The sequence below is a fragment of the Bombina bombina genome, chromosome 12 (genome assembly GCF_027579735.1).
Source record: "Bombina bombina isolate aBomBom1 chromosome 12, aBomBom1.pri, whole genome shotgun sequence".
Lineage (NCBI taxonomy): Eukaryota > Metazoa > Chordata > Amphibia > Anura > Bombinatoridae > Bombina > Bombina bombina.
The window spans coordinates 124,133,229-124,154,140 of NC_069510.1; the positions used below are offsets into that span (position 1 = coordinate 124,133,229).

General features: G+C 40.6%; 1 protein-coding gene across 1 annotated transcript in view; it reads right to left on the reverse strand.

Annotated features, from left to right (window-relative positions):
* The window catches only part of PTPA (protein phosphatase 2 phosphatase activator), a 246,423-nt gene that overhangs the window by 77,396 nt on the left and 148,115 nt on the right, over positions 1 to 20,912 (reverse strand). Inside the window, exons 5-8 of the mRNA XM_053695737.1 lie at positions 18,165 to 18,282; positions 10,204 to 10,303; positions 6,751 to 6,875; positions 4,427 to 4,527 (exon numbers count right to left, since the gene is read on the reverse strand). Of these exons, the coding sequence (XP_053551712.1) occupies positions 4,427 to 4,527; positions 6,751 to 6,875; positions 10,204 to 10,303; positions 18,165 to 18,282 (444 nt within the window). The remainder of the gene's footprint in view (positions 1 to 4,426; positions 4,528 to 6,750; positions 6,876 to 10,203; positions 10,304 to 18,164; positions 18,283 to 20,912) is intronic.

The following is a 20,912-nucleotide window of genomic DNA, read 5'->3' on the forward strand; positions in this document are numbered from 1 at the left end:
TCAGCATTGCTTCAGACTTGAGAAAGGGAGGAATATCCCAAAAACTTTTCTACTTATAAATATATAGTTAGGCCAATAAAAAAGTATTATTGCATTTTGGTGTGTGCGTATATATATATATATATATATATATATATATATATAAAACCACTGCAAAATTAGCAGTTTCTCTGATTTCTCTGACATTTCTCCCAAATAAAATATTGTCATTCAGAGCATTTATTTGCAGAAAATAACATCTGGTCAAAAAAAAAATGCAGTGTTTTCAGACCTCAAATAATGTAAAGAAAATAAGTTCATATTCATTTATAAACAACACAAAACTAATGTTTTAACTTAGCAAGAGTTCAGAAATTAATATTTGGTGGAATAACCCTGATTAGCAATCACAGCTCTCATGAGACTTGGCTGCTCTTTACCAGTCTCTCGCATTGCTGTTGGGTGAGTTTATGCCACTTCTGGCCCAACAATTCAAGCAGCTCGGCTTTGTTTGAATAGTGACCATCCATCTTCCTCTTGATCACATTCCTGAGGTTTTCAATAGGGTTCAGGTCTGGAGGTTGAGCTGTCAATGACAGGGTCTTGATCTGGTGGTCCTCCATCCACACCTTGATTGTCCTACTGAAACAAAAACAATTCTCAGAGTTGGGGAACATTTTCAGAGCAGAAGGAAGCAGGTTTTCTTCCAGGATAATCTTGTATGTGGCTTGATTCATGCGTCCTTCACAAAGATAAATCCAGGTCATCTTCTCCGATTAGTCCAGTTTTCAGCTTTGCCCAACACCTGGCCATCTAATGGATAGACGGAAACCTAGAAAACCTACAAGCCACAGTGCCTCGCACCCACTGGGAAATTGCTGGAATTTGACATTTATCATGAATCAAGCTACGTACAAGGTTATGCTGGAAGAAAACTTGATCCTTATACTCTAAAAATGTTCACTCAACTCTGAGGATTGATTTCTCCAGCAGGACAATGCTCCATGCCACACAACCAAGTCAAACAAGGTGTGGATGGAGGACCACCAGATCAAAACTCTGTCATAACAGCCCAATCTCCAGACCTGAACCCAATTTAAAACACCTGGATTGTGATCAAGAGGACGCTGGATGGTTGCAAGTCAAAAACCAAAGCCAAACTGCTTGCATGTGTGTGCCAAGAGTGGCATAAAGTCACCAAACAGCCATGTGATACTGGTGGACAGCATGGCAAGTGCATGAGAGCTGTGATTGCTAATCAGGGTTATTCCACCAAATATTGATTTCTGAGCTCTTGCTAAGTTAAAACATTAGTATTGTGTTGTTATAAATGAATATGAACTTGTTTTATTTGCATTATCTGCAAATAAATGCTCTAAATGACAATATTTTTATTTGGAATTTGGGAGAAATGTTTTCAGTAGTTTATAGAATAAAACCAAAATGTTCATTTTACTCAAACACAAACCTATAAATAGTAAAACAGAGAAACAGATAATTTTGCGGTGGTCTCGTAATGTTTCCCAGAGCTGTGAGTAAATTAAAAGTAGCAAATATATTTTTTTCAATGTTTATTGCTCAAATTTTCATTAAATACATTTATGTTAAATTATGCAATTAATTTGTGCTTTGTATAGCAGAAAATGTTAGAAAGTATTACACTGCCCCCACCCGGCTAGCAATATTGTCTGTGGAGAACATGGATTTGTGTACTGAATTTCTCTGCTAGTTCTGCCTCCCTCAACTTACGGCTTCTCTATCTGCAATAGCCAGAGACGTGCCCGAGCACACAGTTACATGCCACTTTCTGGCCTTCTAAAAGTAGCAGAGGACGGTGGCCAAAATAAGAGCTGATATACATATACTGTCGTCATTACAAGATATAAATACATTATTATTATGATTATTTATAAATGGCAACATCTTACGCAGTGCTTTACAAGGTACATAACAATTTATACGCTAGCAAGTAAAATAAGGGTATGTTGCATTTGTGAGCGTAGATTACATGAACTATAATATTTAATGATACAGAAAGGTCAAAATTTAAATGTTCATGGATGTATTTTAAATTGAAATAGAAACATGTTTGCAACATACAGTACCTCCAGTAGCAAATAACACTTCTAGTCAAAATAATTACTGTTTGTCAGCTACATACGCACATATGCTGTGCGGGCCGTGCACCAGTATTCAGTCAGTAGTGGCTTGTACAACACAAATTAAGTCTTCGCTGACACAATACACACCTGTGCCAACTCTCTGAGCAGCATGGTGTTGAACGCTAGTGTACGGGCTCTCACAGCATATGTGAGTATGCCACTACAAAACAGTAATGACTTTTGCTAATGGAGGTACAGTGCACAAATGATTCTATTTCATATTTAAATGTACTCTTCAATTTGTCCTTTCTATTCCTTTAAATTGAAAAACTTCTAATGCTAGGAATACCCTGCCCGTGAGCTCCCTTTCATAAATGCTTTAACGTTATAGAATATTAAATATACATTATTATTTTACTTGAAAGGTATTACCCATCTTAGCATATTCTAAGGCCTATATCACAGATTTAAACAAGCATATGTTGAACATACATTTGACATACATTCCATGATTATTAATATTTTACAGTAGGTATGCAGCTTTTTGAGTGGTCTTTTAAACTTTCAGAATATGTATATATGTCACTCAAAAGCTCCGCAATGCTTTAGTATTTAAAATATAAGGTTTTGCGCGCATCTTAAGAGATTTACATTGAGAAGACTGCTACGCCACCTTCATAAACCTACAAGCTAGGAGATATTGCAAAACCATCTGGTTTATAAACAGGTCACATGATAAAGAAGCACTCCATATTGTTTATCAAGCTTTTAAATCAGTGTTCTAACGATGCAATGATTTTACATGAAAATTACATGTGACCATATATCTGTCTATCTATAGCTATCTGTCTATCTATAGTCATGTGAAAAAGAAAGTAAACCCTCTCTGAATTCTATGGTTTTTACGTATCAGGTCATAATAATAATCATCTGGTCCTTAGAAGTTCTTAAAATTAGGTAAATACAACCTCAGATGAACAGCAGCACATGACATATTACACCGTGACATGGTTTATTTAACAAAAATAAAGCCAAAATGGAGAAGCCATGTGTGAAAAACTAAGAACACCTTATGATTCAATAGCTTGTAGAACCACCTTTAGCAGCAATAACTTGATGTAACGTTTTCCGTATGACTTTATCAGTCTCTCACATTGTTGTGGAGGAATTTGGTCCCACTCTTATTTACAACGTTGCATCAGTTCATTGAGGTTTGCGGTCATTCGTTTATGCACAGCTCAGCACTTCAATCGGGTTGAGGTCTGGACTTTGACTGGGCCATTGCAACACCTTGATTCTTTTCTTTCTTCAGCCATTCTGTTGTAGCTTTGCTGGTGTGTTTGTCCTGTTGCATGACCCAATTTTGGCCAAGCTTTAGCTGTCGAACAGTTGGCCTCTCATTTGACTCTAGAATACTTTGTTTGGTTTTTGTGAAATGTGGCGCTGTGCATTATGGCCAAAAATCTCCACTTTGACCTTGTCTGTCCAAAGGACATTGTTCCAGAAGTCTTGTGGTTTGTTCAGATGCAACTTTGTAAACCTAAGCCGTGCTGCCATATTCTTTTTAGAGAGAGAAGAGACTTTCTCCTGGCAACCCTTCCATACAAACCATACTTGTTCAGTCTTTTTCTAATTGTACTGTCATGAACTTTAACATTTAACATGCTAACTGAGGCCTGTAGTGTCTGAGGTGTAACTCTTGTGTTTTGTGCAATTTCTCTGAGCATTGCACGGTCAGACCTTGGGGTGAATTTACTGGGATGTCCACTACTGGCAAGATTGGCAACTGACTTGAACGTTCTCCACTTGTGAATAATCTTTCTCACTGTAGAATGAAGGAGTTTAAATTGTTTGGAAATGGCCTTATAACCCTTCCCAGATTGACGAGCAGCAACAATTGCTTCTCTAAGATCACTGCTGATGTCTTTCCTCCTTGGCATTGTGTTAACAAACACCTGAATGCTCCAGGCCAGCAAACTGCTAAAACTTCGGCATGGGGTGGTCCCACTTGCTTGTGATCAATAAATCAAGGGCATTTTAATTCCTATGGAAGCAGTAAGGGTGTACTTCGTTTTTTCACACATGGCTTCTCCATTTTGGCTTTATTTTTGTTAAATAAATCATGACACAGTATATATGTCATGTGTTGTTGTTCATCTGAGGTTGTATTTACCTAATTTAAAGACCTGCTAAATACTAGATGGTTGTTATTACGTCCCGATACGTAAAACCATAGAATACAAAGAGGGTGTACTTTCTTTTTCCTATGACTGTATCTCTCTCTCTATCACACAGTTTAGTGTTTTTGGGAGGGGCTGATTAGCTGAACAAGATAGTTGTCTTACCTCTGTTATAAACTGGATACATTCCAGAAACATATAATCCTTGTGATTTTCATTTACCACCTTCTCATCCACAAAGTGTCTGGGCTCCAAGGTGGGATTATCTGTAAAAAGAGAAGTTTTGTAACTACTATAAAGTGTCCCCCAGAGATCCACAGTTACTGTAGCACCTTAGACCCATTTCTTATAACCACGTCAGAAACAAACCGATAGGTATTTAACATGACTTTTCTGCGTTTTCTATAACCACCACCTAATTCACCCCATTTAGGGCCAGATTACAAGTGGAGCGGTATTTAACGCTCGTGCACTAATAGCGCTCGTATTACAAGTTAAAATTTAAACTGTTTTCACAAGCGTGCTAACCAGATGCGCGCAAAAATAGAACTTAGGATATTGCATGTGGGTAAATGTATTCCCCCATTGAAGTCAATGGAGTAAAAAAAGTGGGGGGAAAGCCTAACACTTGAGATCGCGCTAACCCGAACACATATTCTAAAGTGCACTAAATATTTCACATGCCAATGTTCTTCACATAGCAGAATATGTTATATTATTTCATATATATATATAAAAGGAGCTTTTTGGGACACAGGAACTTTGTTTTACCCATTGAAAAAGATACCAGTAGGTATCGAAACGTTTGGGATGTTTTCTTACTAACTGTCTATGAGGATGGATTAAAGGCTTTTTACGTTTTGCAAAGACCGGAGAGTGAAGCGTTTTTCTTCCCCTTAGGGGGCTGATTGTTATTGCTACATATTTCCACGCAGCACCCCGGCAGATGTGGCTGTAACAGTGAGTGCACTTAACTTGGCTTATATATATATAATGGTATTTTGGTACAATATATATCTATACCTATATATAAATATATATATGAATATCTGTATAATAAATATAGGAATATTTCTAACATTTAAACCTCTAAATTTCTTCCTGTTTCTACACCACTACAGACAGCCTCTTATCACGTTTTTTTTATTAGCTTTTAACAACAGGAGACTGCTAGTTCATGTGAGCCATATAGATAACATTGTGCTCACGTCCGTGGAGTTGTGCAGGACACAACACTAATTGGCTAAAATGCAAGTCAATAGATAATATATAAATAGCCAAATGATCAGGGGGCTGTCAAAACAGGCTTAGATACAAGGTAATCACAGAGGTAAAAAGTATATCAATAAAACCATGTTGGTTATGCAAAACTGAGGAATGGGTAATAAAGGGATTATCTATCTTTTTAAACATATATATATATATACACATATAAACACATATACATATGTATACACACGCACACACATATATATATATGTGCATTGGAGCCCTATGCAGTTAAAGGGACAGTCTAGTCCAAAATGTTTATTATATATATATATATCTGTAAATACATATATACACATATAAATACATATATACACATATAAATACATATATACACATATAAATACATATATACACATAAATACATATATACACATATAAATACATATATACACATATAAATACATATATACACATATAAATACATATATACACATATAAATACATATATACACATATAAATACATATATACACATATAAATACATATATACACATATAAATACATATATACACATATAAATACATATGTACACATATAAATACATATGTACACATATAAATACATATATACACATATAAATACATATATACACATATATACACATATATACACATATAAATACATATATACACATATAAATACATATATACACATATAAATACATATGTACACACACACACATATATACATCTTTAGACATGTATATTTATGTATCTCTATGTTAAAGCCTTTGCTGCCTTTTTTCCCCCTAACACCTGAGACCTCCTATCTTTGAGCCCTTATAACTTTTTTGTGCAATATCTTTTTTAAATAATTGTTATTAGACAGTGTTATTATGAGTGAAGCTGTACTTTGTAATGTATTTTTTAGGTGTTTTGTGACACTTTTTTGTTTCGCAAAACAGTTAACCAGTGCTCTGAGGGCGCGGTAATCATTCTAGCGTAAATCTTGATTGCGCTCAAGTGATCGTGTTTACTTTCAACTTGTAATACGAGTGATAAACCCGACACGTGCAAACACCTGCGATAAAGCCCTTTTTCGCTTGCACGTGACAGTTAACGCAACACTCCTAATCATGCCCTTAGTGATGTATGAAATGCACACAGGCTAGTTTCTACAAAGAGACCAACACCCCTTTAAAAAGGGACCATGATCTTTATAGAGAGCGAGCTGTGCTGGACTGGATTTATCAGTAACAAACCAAGGAGACATTTTACCTACAAGCTGTGCACTGCCCCATATAAATGGTAGAAACTGGAAATCGTCCAAGCCCCAGACCCCTTGGCTTCCTGCGGGCTCCATGCGATATGTCTTCTGCAGCTTACGCATCACCTCAAGGTACCTGTTTGGAGCAACAGATTTGGCTTTAAACTCTAAGCTCACAATGCAGTTGAGAGTCAGTGGCAATGCAGTTGAGAATCAGTGTGAGAGTCACAATGCAGTTGAGAGTCAGTGTGAGAGTCACAATGCAGTTGAGAGTCAGTGGCAATGCAGTTGAGAGTCAGTGTGAGAGTCACAATGCAGTTGAGAGTCAGTGTGAGAGTCACAATGCAGTTGAGAGTCAGTGTGAGAGTCACAATGCAGTTGAGAGTCAGTGTGAGAGTCACAATGCAGTTGAGAGTCAGTGTGAGAGTCACAATGCAGTGTGAGAGTCACAATGCAGTTGAGAGTCAGTGTGAGAGTCACAATGCAGTTGAGAGTCAGTGTGAGAGTCACAATGCAGTTGAGAGTGAGTGTGAGAGTCACAATGCAGTTGAGAGTCAGTGTGAGAGTCACAATGCAGTTGAGAGTCAGTGTGAGAGTCACACTGCAGTTGAGAGTCAGTGTGAGAGTCACAATGCAGTGTGAGAGTCACAATGCAGTTGAGAGTCACAATGCAGTTGAGAGTCAGTGTGAGAGTCACAATGCAGTTGAGAGTCAGTGGCAATGCAGTTGAGAGTCAGTGTGAGAGTCACAATGCAGTTGAGAGTCAGTGTCAGAGTCACAATGCAGTTGAGAGTCAGTGTCAGAGTCACAATGCAGTTGAGAGTCAGTGTGAGAGTCATAATGCAGTTGAGAGTCAGTGGCAATGCAGTTGAGAGTCAGTGTGAGAGTTACAATGCAGTTGAGAGTCAGTGTGAGAGTCACAATGCAGTGTGAGAGTCACAATGCAGTTGAGAGTCAGTGTGAGAGTCACAATGCAGTTGAGAGTCAGTGTGAGAGTCACAATGCAGTTGAGAGTCAGTGTGAGAGTCACAATGCAGTTGAGAGTCAGTGTGAGAGTCACAATGCAGTTGAGAGTCAGTGTGAGAGTCACAATGCAGTTGAGAGTCAGTGTGAGAGTCACAATGCAGTTGAGAGTCAGTGTGAGAGTCACAATGCAGTGTGAGAGTCACAATGCAGTTGAGAGTCAGTGTGAGAGTCACAATGCAGTTGAGAGTCAGTGGCAATGCAGTTGAGAGTCAGTGTGAGAGTCACAATGCAGTTGAGAGTCAGTGGCAATGCAGTTGAGAGTCAGTGTGAGAGTCACAATGCAGTTGAGAGTCAGTGTGAGAGTCACAATGCAGTTGAGAGTCAGTGTGAGAGTCACAATGCAGTTGAGAGTCAGTGGCAATGCAGTTGAGAGTCAGTGGCAATGCAGTTGAGAGTCAGTGGCAATGCAGTTGAGAGTCAGTGGCAATGCAGTTGAGAGTCAGTGTCAGAGTCACAATGCAGTTGAGAGTCAGTGTCAGAGTCACAATGCAGTTGAGAGTCAGTGTGAGAGTCACAATGCAGTTGAGAGTCAGTGTGAGAGTCACAATGCAGTTGAGAGTCAGTGGCAATGCAGTTGAGAGTCAGTGTGAGAGTCACAATGCAGTTGAGAGTCAGTGGCAATGCAGTTGAGAGTCAGTGTGAGAGTCACAATGCAGTTGAGAGTCAGTGTGAGAGTCACAATGCAGTTGAGAGTCAGTGGCAATGCAGTTGAGAGTCAGTGGCAATGCAGTTGAGAGTCAGTGGCAATGCAGTTGAGAGTCAGTGTCAGAGTCACAATGCAGTTGAGAGTCAGTGCGAGAGTCACAATGCAGTTGAGAGTCAGTGCGAGAGTCACAATGCAGTTGAGAGTCAGTGCGAGAGTCACAATGCAGTTGAGAGTCAGTGTGAGAGTCACAATGCAGTTGAGAGTCAGTGTGAGAGTCACAATGCAGTTGAGAGTCAGTGCGAGAGTCACAATGCAGTTGAGAGTCAGTGCGAGAGTCACAATGCAGTTGAGAGTCAGTGCGAGAGTCACAATGCAGTTGAGAGTCAGTGTCAGAGTCACAATGCAGTTGAGAGTCAGTGTCAGAGTCACAATGCAGTTGAGAGTCAGTGTCAGAGTCACAATGCAGTTGAGAGTCAGTGTGAGAGTCACAATGCAGTTGAGAGTCAGTGTGAGAGTCACAATGCAGTTGAGAGTCAGTGTGAGAGTCACAATGCAGTTGAGAGTCAGTGTCAGAGTCACAATGCAGTTGAGAGTCAGTGTGAGAGTCACAATGCAGTTGAGAGTCAGTGTGAGAGTCACAATGCAGTTGAGAGTCAGTGTGAGAGTCACAATGAAGTTGAGAGTCAGTGTGAGAGTCACAATGAAGTTGAGAGTCAGTGTGAGAGTCACAATGAAGTTGAGAGTCAGTGTGAGAGTCACAATGCAGTTGAGAGTCAGTGTGAGAGTCACAATGCAGTTGAGAGTCAGTGTGAGAGTCACAATGCAGTTGAGAGTCAGTGCGAGAGTCACAATGCAGTTGAGAGTCAGTGTCAGTCACAATGCAGTTGAGAGTCAGTGTCAGAGTCACAATGCAGTTGAGAGTCAGTGTGAGAGTCACAATGCAGTTGAGAGTCAGTGTGAGAGTCACAATGCAGTTGAGAGTCAGTGTGAGAGTCACAATGCAGTTGAGAGTCAGTGTGAGAGTCACAATGAAGTTGAGAGTCAGTGTGAGAGTCACAATGAAGTTGAGAGTCAGTGTGAGAGTCACAATGCAGTTGAGAGTCAGTGTGAGAGTCACAATGCAGTTGAGAGTCAGCGTGAGAGTCACAATGCAGTTGAGAGTCAGTGTGAGAGTCACAATGCAGTTGAGTCAGTGTGAGAGTCACAATGCAGTTGAGTCAGTGCGAGAGTCACAATGCAGTTGAGAGTCAGTGTCAGTCACAATGCAGTTGAGTCAGTGTGAGAGTCACAATGCAGTTGAGTCAGTGTGAGAGTCACAATGCAGTTGAGAGTCAGCGTGAGAGTCACAATGCAGTTGAGAGTCAGTGTGAGAGTCACAATGCAGTTGAGTCAGTGTGAGAGTCACAATGCAGTTGAGTCAGTGCGAGAGTCACAATGCAGTTGAGAGTCAGTGTCAGTCACAATGCAGTTGAGAGTCAGTGTGAGAGTCACAATGCAGTTGAGTCAGTGTGAGAGTCACAATGCAGTTGAGTCAGTGCGAGAGTCACAATGCAGTTGAGAGTCAGTGTGAGAGTCACAATGCAGTTGAGTCAGTGCGAGAGTCACAATGCAGTTGAGAGTCAGTGTCAGTCACAATGCAGTTGAGAGTCAGTGTGAGAGTCACAATGCAGTTGAGTCAGTGTCAGAGTCACAATGCAGTTGAGAGTCAGTGTCAGTCACAATGCAGTTGAGAGTCAGTGGCATTATGGAAGCATATTTGTCTATGGATGAAACCCTGCTCTCCCATTCGTACCGGTTAAACACCTTAAACACAATGGCAAGCTGGTCATCTACCTTGAGAACACCGATCTTACAAAGGCAGCACAGGAAGGCAGCAAAAGCAGCTTCATGACCTGCAGAGAAAGAGGACAAATTGAGTGATCTGGATAATCTAATCACTGATATTTACTAGTGAAGACTTTACTTCATTATGAAGCCAAAGGAGTCGTTCTGCAATCTCTCGTTTGGCATATTCGCCGGACTCCCATGGCTACAAGCTGACGTTACACAACCCACAAAGTGACACTTTTTATTCAGGATGACTGCACCTAATAAATAATACTTATTGAACACAGATTTCCCCATTGAAAGTAAGGAAACATAGGGGAGGTCTATAGATCCTGCCCGCAAGCTTCACTCAATAGGAAATTAAAACTCTTTTTATTATTTTTATGTGATGGAAACATGTTTTCTTCTCTAAAAATACCTTTAGCTTCTAAATTAAGAAGAATTGCTGCACCCTGACAAGGAGAACTGGATGTGCTCACGTCTTATTCCCTTTAAGCAAATGGCATAAAAAACGATTATTTTACGGAGATGTTGGTGCAATTACACCCGGAGCTTGTCTTACTATCATCTCTTCTGCAGAACAGGCTAGAACCACTGATGTGCAAGGACAAGCCGAAAGTTTCTTTTCACTAGAGGAGCAGATTCAACACCTGTGGAACTGACAATGCGGAACTCCAGCTAACCTCTGTGCTACTGGCCTGTCACTCACAAGCTGCCCCTGGGACTGTCCTGAGCCTTGTCTGATTGCACTACATAAACACTAATAGAACACACTCACATAGCTGACCCTTTCAAACCAACACAATCCTGCAGCAGCAACACCGAGATGTTGTCTGATACTATCCAGAAGGCCCATCCTATCTGGTGCAAGCTTAAAGGGACACTAAACCCAATTTATTTCTTTAATGATTATTTCGGATAGAGCAGAAATTAAGCAAATTTCTATTTTTCTCCTATTATCATTTTTTCTTCGTTCTCTTGCTATCTTTATTTAAAAAGCAGGAATGTATGCTTAGGAGCCGGCACATTTTTGGTTCAGAACATGGGTTGTGCTTGCTTATTGGTAGCTTAAATGTAGGCCACAACAAACAAGCGCTATCCAGGGTACCGAACTTAAAATGGGCCGGCTTCTAAGCTTTAAATTCCTGCTTTTTAAATAAAGATAGCAAGAGAACTAAGAAAAATTAATAATAGGAGTAAATTAGAAACTTTTTTTATTTTAAATTGTATGTTCTGTCTGAATCTCATAAGAACACAAATGTGGGTTTCCTTTAAGCTAGAGCTGATTAAATATATACTATAATGTATATGTTTACGTACATATCCTAGCTAGAATCAGGTAGCTCACTAGTTGGTAAGGACAAACACATCTCACAGACAGTGAGTACAATAAGTCTTTCCTTACATAGTGCATGTACTGTCACTAGAATTGCCTGTCTATACGACAAACACATCTCACAGACAGTGAGTACAAGAAGTATTTCCTTACATAGTGTATGTACTGTCACTAGAACTGCCTGTCTATACACTGACACACACATCTCACAGACAGTGAGTACAAGAAGTCTTTCCTTACATAGTGTATGTATTGTCACTAGAACTGCCTGTCTATACACTGACACACACATCTCACAGACAGTGAGTACAAGAAGTCTTTCCTTACATAGTGCATGTACTGTCACTAGAACTGCCTGTCTATACACTGACACACACATCTCACAGACAGTGAGTACAAGAAGTCTTTCCTTACATAGTGTATGTACTGTCACTAGAACTGCCTGTCTATACACTGACACACACATCTCACAGACAGTGAGTACAAGAAGTATTTCCTAACATAGTGTATGTACTGTCACTAGAACTGCCTGTCTATACAATGACACACACATCTCACAGACAGTGAGTACAAGAAGTCTTTCCTTACATAGTACATGTACTGTCACTATAACTGCCTGTCTATACACTGACACACACATCTCACAGACAGTGATTACAAGAAGTCTTTCCTTACATAGTGTATGTACTGTCACTAGAACTGCCTGTCTATACACTGACACACACATCTCACAGACAGTGAGTACAAGAAGTCTTTCCTTACATAGTGTATGTATTGTCACTAGAACTGCCTGTCTATACACTGACACACACATCTCACAGACAGTGAGTACAATAAGTCTTTCCTTACATAGTGCATGTACTGTCACTAGAATTGCCTGTCTATACGACAAACACATCTCACAGACAGTGAGTACAAGAAGTATTTCCTTACATAGTGTATGTACTGTCACTAGAACTGCCTGTCTATACACTGACACACACATCTCACAGACAGTGAGTACAAGAAGTATTTCCTTACATAGTGTATGTACTGTCACTAGAACTGCCTGTCTGTACACTGACACACACATCTCACAGACAGTGAGTACAAGAAGTCTTTCCTTACATAGTGTATGTATTGTCACTAGAACTGCCTGTCTATACACTGACACACACATCTCACAGACAGTGAGTACAAAAAGTCTTTCCTTACATAGTGCATGTACTGTCACTAGAACTGCCTGTCTATACACTGACACACACATCTCACAGACAGTGAGTACAAGAAGTCTTTCCTTACATAGTGTATGTACTGTCACTAGAACTGCCTGTCTATACACTGACACACACATCTCACAGACAGTGAGTACAAGAAGTATTTCCTAACATAGTGTATTTACTGTCACTAGAACTGCCTGTCTATACAATGACACACACATCTCACAGACAGTGAGTACAAGAAGTCTTTCCTTACATAGTACATGTACTGTCACTAGAACTGCCTGTCTATACACTGACACACACATCTCACAGACAGTGAGTACAAGAAGTCTTTCCTTACATAGTGTATGTACTGTCACTAGAACTGCCTGTCTATACATTGACACACACATCTCACAGACAGTGAGTACAAGAAGTCTTTCCTTACATAGTGTATGTACTGTCACTAGAACTGCCTGTCTATACACTGACACACACATCTCACAGACAGTGAGTACAAAAAGTATTTCCTTACATAGTGCATGTAATGTCACTAGAACTGCCTGTCTATACAATAACACACACATCTCACAGACAGTGAGTACAAGAAGGTAGTGCATGTACTGTCACTAGAACTGCCTGTCTATACGACAAACACATCTCACAGACAGTGAGTACAAGAAGATAGTGTATGTACTGTCACTAAAACTGCCTGTCTATACGACACACACATCTCACAGACAGTGAGTACAAGAAGTCTTTCCTTACATAGTACATGCACTGTCACTAGAACTGCCTGTCTATACACTGACACACACATCTCACAGACAGTGAGTACAAGAAGTATTTCCTAACATAGTGTATGTACTGTCACTAGAACTGCCTGTCTATACAATGACACACACATCTCACAGACAGTGAGTACAAGAAGTCTTTTCTTACATAGTACATGTACTGTCACTAGAACTGCCTGTCTATACACTGACACACACATCTCACAGACAGTGAGTACAAGAAGTCTTTCCTTACATAGTGTATGTACTGTCACTAGAACTGCCTGTCTATACGACACACACATCTCACAGACAGTGAGTACAACAAGTCTTTCCTTACATAGTGAATGTACTGTCACTAGAACTGCCTGTCTATACACTGACACACACATCTCACAGACAGTGAGTACAATAAGTCTTTCCTTACATAGTGTATGTACTGTCACTAGAACTGCATGTCTATACGACACACACATCTCACAGACAGTGAGTACAATAAGTCTTTCCTTACATAGTGAATGTACTGTCACTAGAACTGCCTGTCTATACACTCACACATCTCACAGACAGTGAGTACAAGAAGTCTTTCCTTACATAGTGCATGTATTGTCACTAGAACTGCCTGTCTTTAGACTGACACACACATCTCACAGACAGTAAATACAAGAAGTCTTTCCTTACATAGTGCATGTATTGTCACTAGAACTGCCTGTCTTTAGATTGACACACACATCTCACAGACAGTAAATACAAGAAGTCTTTCCTTACATAGTGTATGTACTGTCACTAGAACTGCCTGTCTATACACTGACACACACATCTCACAGACAGTGAGTACAAGAAGTCTTTCCTTACATAGTGTATGTACTGTCACTAGAACTGCCTGTCTATACACTGACACACACATCTCACAGACAGTGAGTACAAAAAGTATTTCCTTACATAGTGCATGTACTGTCACTAGAACTGCCTGTCTATACACTGACACACACATCTCACAGACAGTGAGTACAAGAAGTCTTTCCTTACATAGTGTATGTACTGTCACTAGAACTGCCTGTCTATACACTGACACACACATCTCACAGACAGTGAGTACAAAAAGTATTTCCTTACATAGTGCATGTACTGTCACTAGAACTGCCTGTCTATACGACAAACACATCTCACAGACAGTGAGTACAAGAAGATAGTGTATGTACTGTCACTAGAACTGCCTGTCTATACGACACACACATCTCACAGACAGCGAGTACAAGAAGTCTTTCCTTACATAGTGTATGTACTGTCACTAGAACTGCCTGTCTATACACTGACACACACATCTCACAGACAGTGAGTACAAGAAGTCTTTCCTTACATAGTGTATGTAATGTCACTAGAACTGCCTGTCTATACACTGACAGACATCTCACAGACAGTGAGTACAAGAAGTCTTTCCTTGCATAGTGCATGTACTGTCACTAGAACTGCCTATCTATACACTGACACACACATCTCACAGACAGTGAATACAATAAGTCTTTCCTTACATAGTGTATGTACTGTCACTAAAACTGCCTGTCTATACGACACACACATCTCACAGACAGCGAGTACAATAAGTCTTTCCTTACATAGTGTATGTACTGTCACTAGAACTGCCTGTCTATACGACACACACATCTCACAGACAGTGAGTACAAAAAGTCTTTCCTTACATAGTGCATGTACTGTCACTAGAACTGCCTGTCTATACACTGACACACACATCTCACAGACAGTGAGTACAAGAAGTCTTTCCTTACATAGTGTATGTACTGTCACTAGAACTGCCTGTCTATACACTGACACACACATCTCACAGACAGTGAGTACAAGAAGTCTTTTCTTACATAGTGTATGTACTGTCACTAGAACTGCCTTTCTATACAATGACACACACATCTCACAGACAGTGAGTACAAGAAGTCTTTCCTTATATAGTGTATGTACTGTCACTAGAACTGCCTGTCTATACGACACACACATCTCACAGACAGTGAGTACAAAAAGTATTTCCTTACATAGTGCATGTACTGTCAATAGAACTGCCTGTCTATACAGTGACACACACATCTCACAGACAGTGAGTACAAGAAGTCTTTCCTTACATAGTGTATGTACTGTCACTAAAACTGCCTGTCTATACGACACACACATCTCACAGACAGCGAGTACAATAAGTCTTTCTTTACATAGTGTATGTACTGTCACTAGAACTGCCTGTCTATACGACACACACATCTCACAGACAGTGAGTACAAAAAGTCTTTCTTTACATAGTGCATGTACTGTCACTAGAACTGCCTGTCTATACACTGACACAAACATCTCACAGACAGTGAGTACAAGAAGGCTTTCCTTACATAGTGTATGTACTGTCACTAGAACTGCCTATCTATACACTGACACACACATCTCACAGACAGTAAATACAAGAAGTCTTTCCTTACATAGTGTATGTACTGTCACTAGAACAGCCTGTCTATACACTGACACACACATCTCACAGACAGCGAGTACAAAAAGTATTTCCTTACATAGTGCATGTACTGTCAATAGAACTGCCTGTCTATACACTGACACACACATCTCACAGACAGTGAGTACAAGAAGTATTTCCTTACATAGTGCATGTACTGTCACTAGAACTGCCTGTGTATACACCGACACACACATCTCACAGACAGTAAATATGTGTCTCTGTAACACTCTGTATCTCTATCTATCTCTGTAACTATCTTTGTTCATTTATCTGTACCAGTCTGTATCTACCTATCTATCTGCATTTATTTGTATATCTGTATCTATCTATCTATCTATCTATCTATCTATCTACATCAGTCTCTCCCTCCGTATCAGTCTCTCCCTCTGTATCAGTCTCTCCCTCTGTATCAGACTCTCCCTCTGTATCAGTCTCTCCCTCTGTATCAGTCTCTCCCTCTGTATCAGTCTCTCCCTCTGTATCAGTCTCTCCCTCTGTATCAGTCTCTCCCTCTGTATCAGTCTCTCCCTCTGTATCAGTCTCTCCCTCCGTATCAGTCTCTCCCTCCGTATCAGTCTCTCCCTCCGTATCAGTCTCTCTCTCTCCGTATCAGTCTCTCTCTCTCCGTATCAGTCTCTCTCTCTCCGTATCAGTCTCTCTCTCTCCGTATCAGTCTCTCTCTCCGTATCAGTCTCTCTCTCTCCGTATCAGTCTCTCTCTCTCCGTATCAGTCTCTCTCTCTCCGTATCAGTCTCTCTCTCTCTGTATCAGTCTCTCTCTCTCTGTATCAGTCTCTCTCTCTCTGTATCAGTCTCTCTCTCTCTGTATCAGTCTCTCTCTCTCTGTATCAGTCTCTCTCTCTCTGTATCAGTCTCTCTCTCTCTGTATCAGTCTCTCTCTGTATCAGTCTCTCTCTCTCTGTATCAGTCTCTCTCTCTCTCTCTCTCTCTCCGTATCAGTCTCTCTCTCTCTGTATCAGTCTCTCTCCGTATCAGTCTCTCTCCGTATCAGTCTCTCTCTCTCTCTGTATCAGTCTCTATATCTGTATCAGTCTCTATATATCTGTATCAGTCTCTGTATATCTGTATCAGTCTCTGTATATCTGTATCAGTCTCTCTATATCTGTATCAGTCTCTCTATATCTGTATCAGTCTCTCTCTATCTGTATCAGTCTCTCTCTATCTGTATCAGTCTCTCTCTATCTGTATCAGTCTCTCTCTATCTGTATCAGTCTCTCTCTATCTGTATCAGTCTCTCTCTATCTGTATCAGTCTCTCTCTATCTGTAGCAGTCTCTCTATCTGTAGCAGTCTTATCTGTAGCAGTCTCTCTTTATCTGTATCCACCTCTATCTATCTATCTATCTATCTATCTATCTATCTATCTATCTATCTATCTATCTATCTATCTATCTATCTATCTATCTATCTATCTTTAGAACCCAGTTTGCAGTGACAATGACCCTTTATTGGAGATTTATGTCACCATATGGTTACAGCTATACGCAGTATTTCAGCAGTCACACTGTATGGTAGCTAAGAGTAAAGTACACGGGCTAGAAACTATATAAGCAAGATATATAAACCAATGCAGTTAGGAGCTGTGTGTTTGTGCTACACAAGTTAGAGCTAAGAGTGGATGTTCCTACATGAAATGTGCGTGAGATTTGTTCTAAGACATCTTGCATGTCCACTAGCAGCCCCTCAAACGCATGACCCCCTCACCCCATGGGGTAGGACGACACAAACAGGCTCTACAGTCACAGAGATGATGTAAAGGGAGAGAACATTTTACAGAGCACAGGAAGACGTGGGGTGGAGAACCGTGCAAACCAGGCGTGTGTAGCAACAGAGCCCCCTAGTGCCAACATGGAAAATGGCACCTGCAAAATATATCCATTTAGTAAACGAGGAGCAGTTTGTGTGTTTATATTTGCACCTGGAACACAAGGACTACATTGTGTACTGTCACCATTGTCTTAATAGGTAGTGAGTACGGCTCTTATGTTCCCAATAACCCCTGTGTGCCAGTGTATTCGTTAGTTTGGTACAAGCAAACACACCTTTCTGATACTGTATGCAAGGTGTTCTCATGGGGAATTACTACCTATCGCCTACCACCTGTGCATTACCTGTGCCATAGTCGATACGGGTAGAATTCCCAACAGCTTCCTTTAGATACACAGCTACCTCCGGCGCTGCAGCACTTAGCTGTGATGGGATCACCGTACAAACCAGATTCTCTGCTTCCTAAGACAACATTAAATAATGCTGCAGTTATGGATATCACAAGCTCCCATTCTGTTATGTCACTGTACAACACATTTCACAGCTTTACACGGTGTCATTACAATACACTACTACATCAGGTGACTGGATGCATTAACACCTTGTTGTCTGCAATAGTTTGTCACTGGTGTTATTAGCAGTGTTTGCACTAAAAGGGACCCATGAATCAGATACAACATACAATTTACTTTTATTATCAAATTTGAGTCATTCTCTTGGTATCCTTTGTTGAAAGAGAGCAGCAACGCAACACTGGGCAATAGCTGGGCACATCAGGTGAGGCAATGGTAAGAGGCAGATATGTGCCACCACCAATAAGCATCTAACTCCCAATACGGCAATGCAGTTTCTGAGCCTACCTAGGTATGTTTTTCAACAAAGGATACCAAGAGAGTAAAGCAAATTAGAGAACAGAAGAAAATCGGAAAATTGTTTAAAACTGTATCTTCTCTCTAAATCATGACATTTTTATAGCGTCCCTTTAATGTGCACGTTTGCTTCATGGCTAGTGTGCGCTCACTCGTGCATGTGCTTCTTGTGACACTCTGTGAGCTAGTGTGTGCACTAACGTGTAATTACATTATTGTGTTACAAAAACAAGAGAGAGGAGAGCTACCCTCAATTCAAGCTAGTTTCCAGTGTTTACTGAGCACACATGCCTTAAAGGGACAGTCAAGTCCAAAAAAAACTTTCATGATTCATATAGGGCATGTCATTTTAAACAACTTTCCAATTTACTTTTATTACCAATTTTGCTTTGTTCTCTTGGTATTCTTAGTTGAAAGCTAAACCTAGGAGGTTCATATGCTAATTTCTTACACCTTGAAGGCCGCCTCAAATCTAAATGCATTTTGAAAGTTTTTCACCACTAGAGGGCATTAATTCATGTGTTTTATATAGATAACATTGAGCTCATGCACGTGAATTTACCATGGAGACAGCTCTGATTGGCTAAAATTCAAGTCTGTCAAAAGAACTGAAAAAAGGGGGCAATCTGCTGAGGCTTAGATACAAGGTAATCACAGAGGTAAAATGTGTATAATTATAACTGTGTTGGTTATGCAAAACTGGGGAATTGGTAATTAAGTAATTCTCTCATTTTTTTTTTTTTTTAAACAACAAAAATTCTGGTGTTGTCTGTCCCTTTAACTTAAAGGGAAAGTCTAGACCCAAATACTTATTGCTACAGACAAGCATCTTGTAACGGGTTCCACAGTTCTAAGCTTGTAAGAAACACATGAAACGTTAAAATAATTGTTTGTTAGCAGTGGAGAATGGCCGCCAAGCTCCGCCCACATCTTTCTTTTTGTCCAGTCAGCCGTTTTCCTGTATGACCGTTTAGCAGAGCGCGTTTAATATTTTTCAGTTAGCGGTTTCATATTACACATGAACAAATGCATGTAACGAAACAAACAAAGCATAGGCGGCTCCTCAGACTACAGGAATCTTTCCTCACTATGGTGTCCACATAGAGCATATAGTAAAACAATAGCAGTGCAATGCATGTGTGCCAGATCTTCAGTGCTGCCCAGTAAGCTCCGCTCAGACTACAGGAATCTCTCCTCACTATGACGCTCAGCTACCAGATAGAGCATATAGTAAAAACAATAGCAGTGCAATGCAGTTGTGCAGGATCCTCAGTGCTGCCCGGTAAGCTCCCCTCATACTACAGTAATCTCTCCGCACTATGGCGCCCAGCTACCAGATAGAGCATATAGTAAAACAATAGCAGTGCAATGCAGGTGTGCTAGATCCTCAGCTGTCTGGTAAGCTCCCCTCAGACTACAGGAATCTCTCCGCACTATGGCGCCCAGCTACCAGATAGAGCATATAGTAAAACAATAGCAGTGCAATGCAGGTGTGCAGGATCCTCAGAGCTGCCCAGTAAGCTCCCCTCAGACTACAGGAATCTCTCTTCACTATGGCTACCAGATAGAGCATATAGTAAAACAATAGCAGTGCAATGCAGGTGTGCCGGATCCTCAGAGCTGCCTGGTAAGCTCCCCTCAGACTACAGGAATCTCTCTTCACTATGGTGCCCAGCTACCAGATAGAGCATATATTAAAACAATAGCAGTGCAATGCAGGTGTGCAGGATCCTCAGAGCTGCCCAGTAAGCTCCCCTCATACTACAGGAATCTCTCCTCACTATGGTGCCCAGCTACCAGATAGAGCATATAGTAAAACAATAGCAGTGCAATGCAGGTGTGCTAGATCCTCAGAGCTGTCTGGTAAGCTCCCCTCAGACTACAGGAATCTCTCCGCACTATGGCGCCCAGCTACCAGATAGAGCATATAGTAAAACAATAGCAGTGCAATGCAGGTGTGCGGGATCCTCAGAGCTGCCCAGTAAGCTCCCCTCAGACTACAGGAATCTCTCTTCACTATGGCTACCAGATAGAGCATATAGTAAAACAATAGCAGTGCAATGCAGGTGTGCCGGATCCTCAGAGCTGCCTGGTAAGCTCCCCTCAGACTACAGGAATCTCTCTTCACTATGGTGCCCAGCTACCAGATAGAGCATATATTAAAACAATAGCAGTGCAATGCAGGTGTGCAGGATCCTCAGAGCTGCCCAGTAAGCTCCCCTC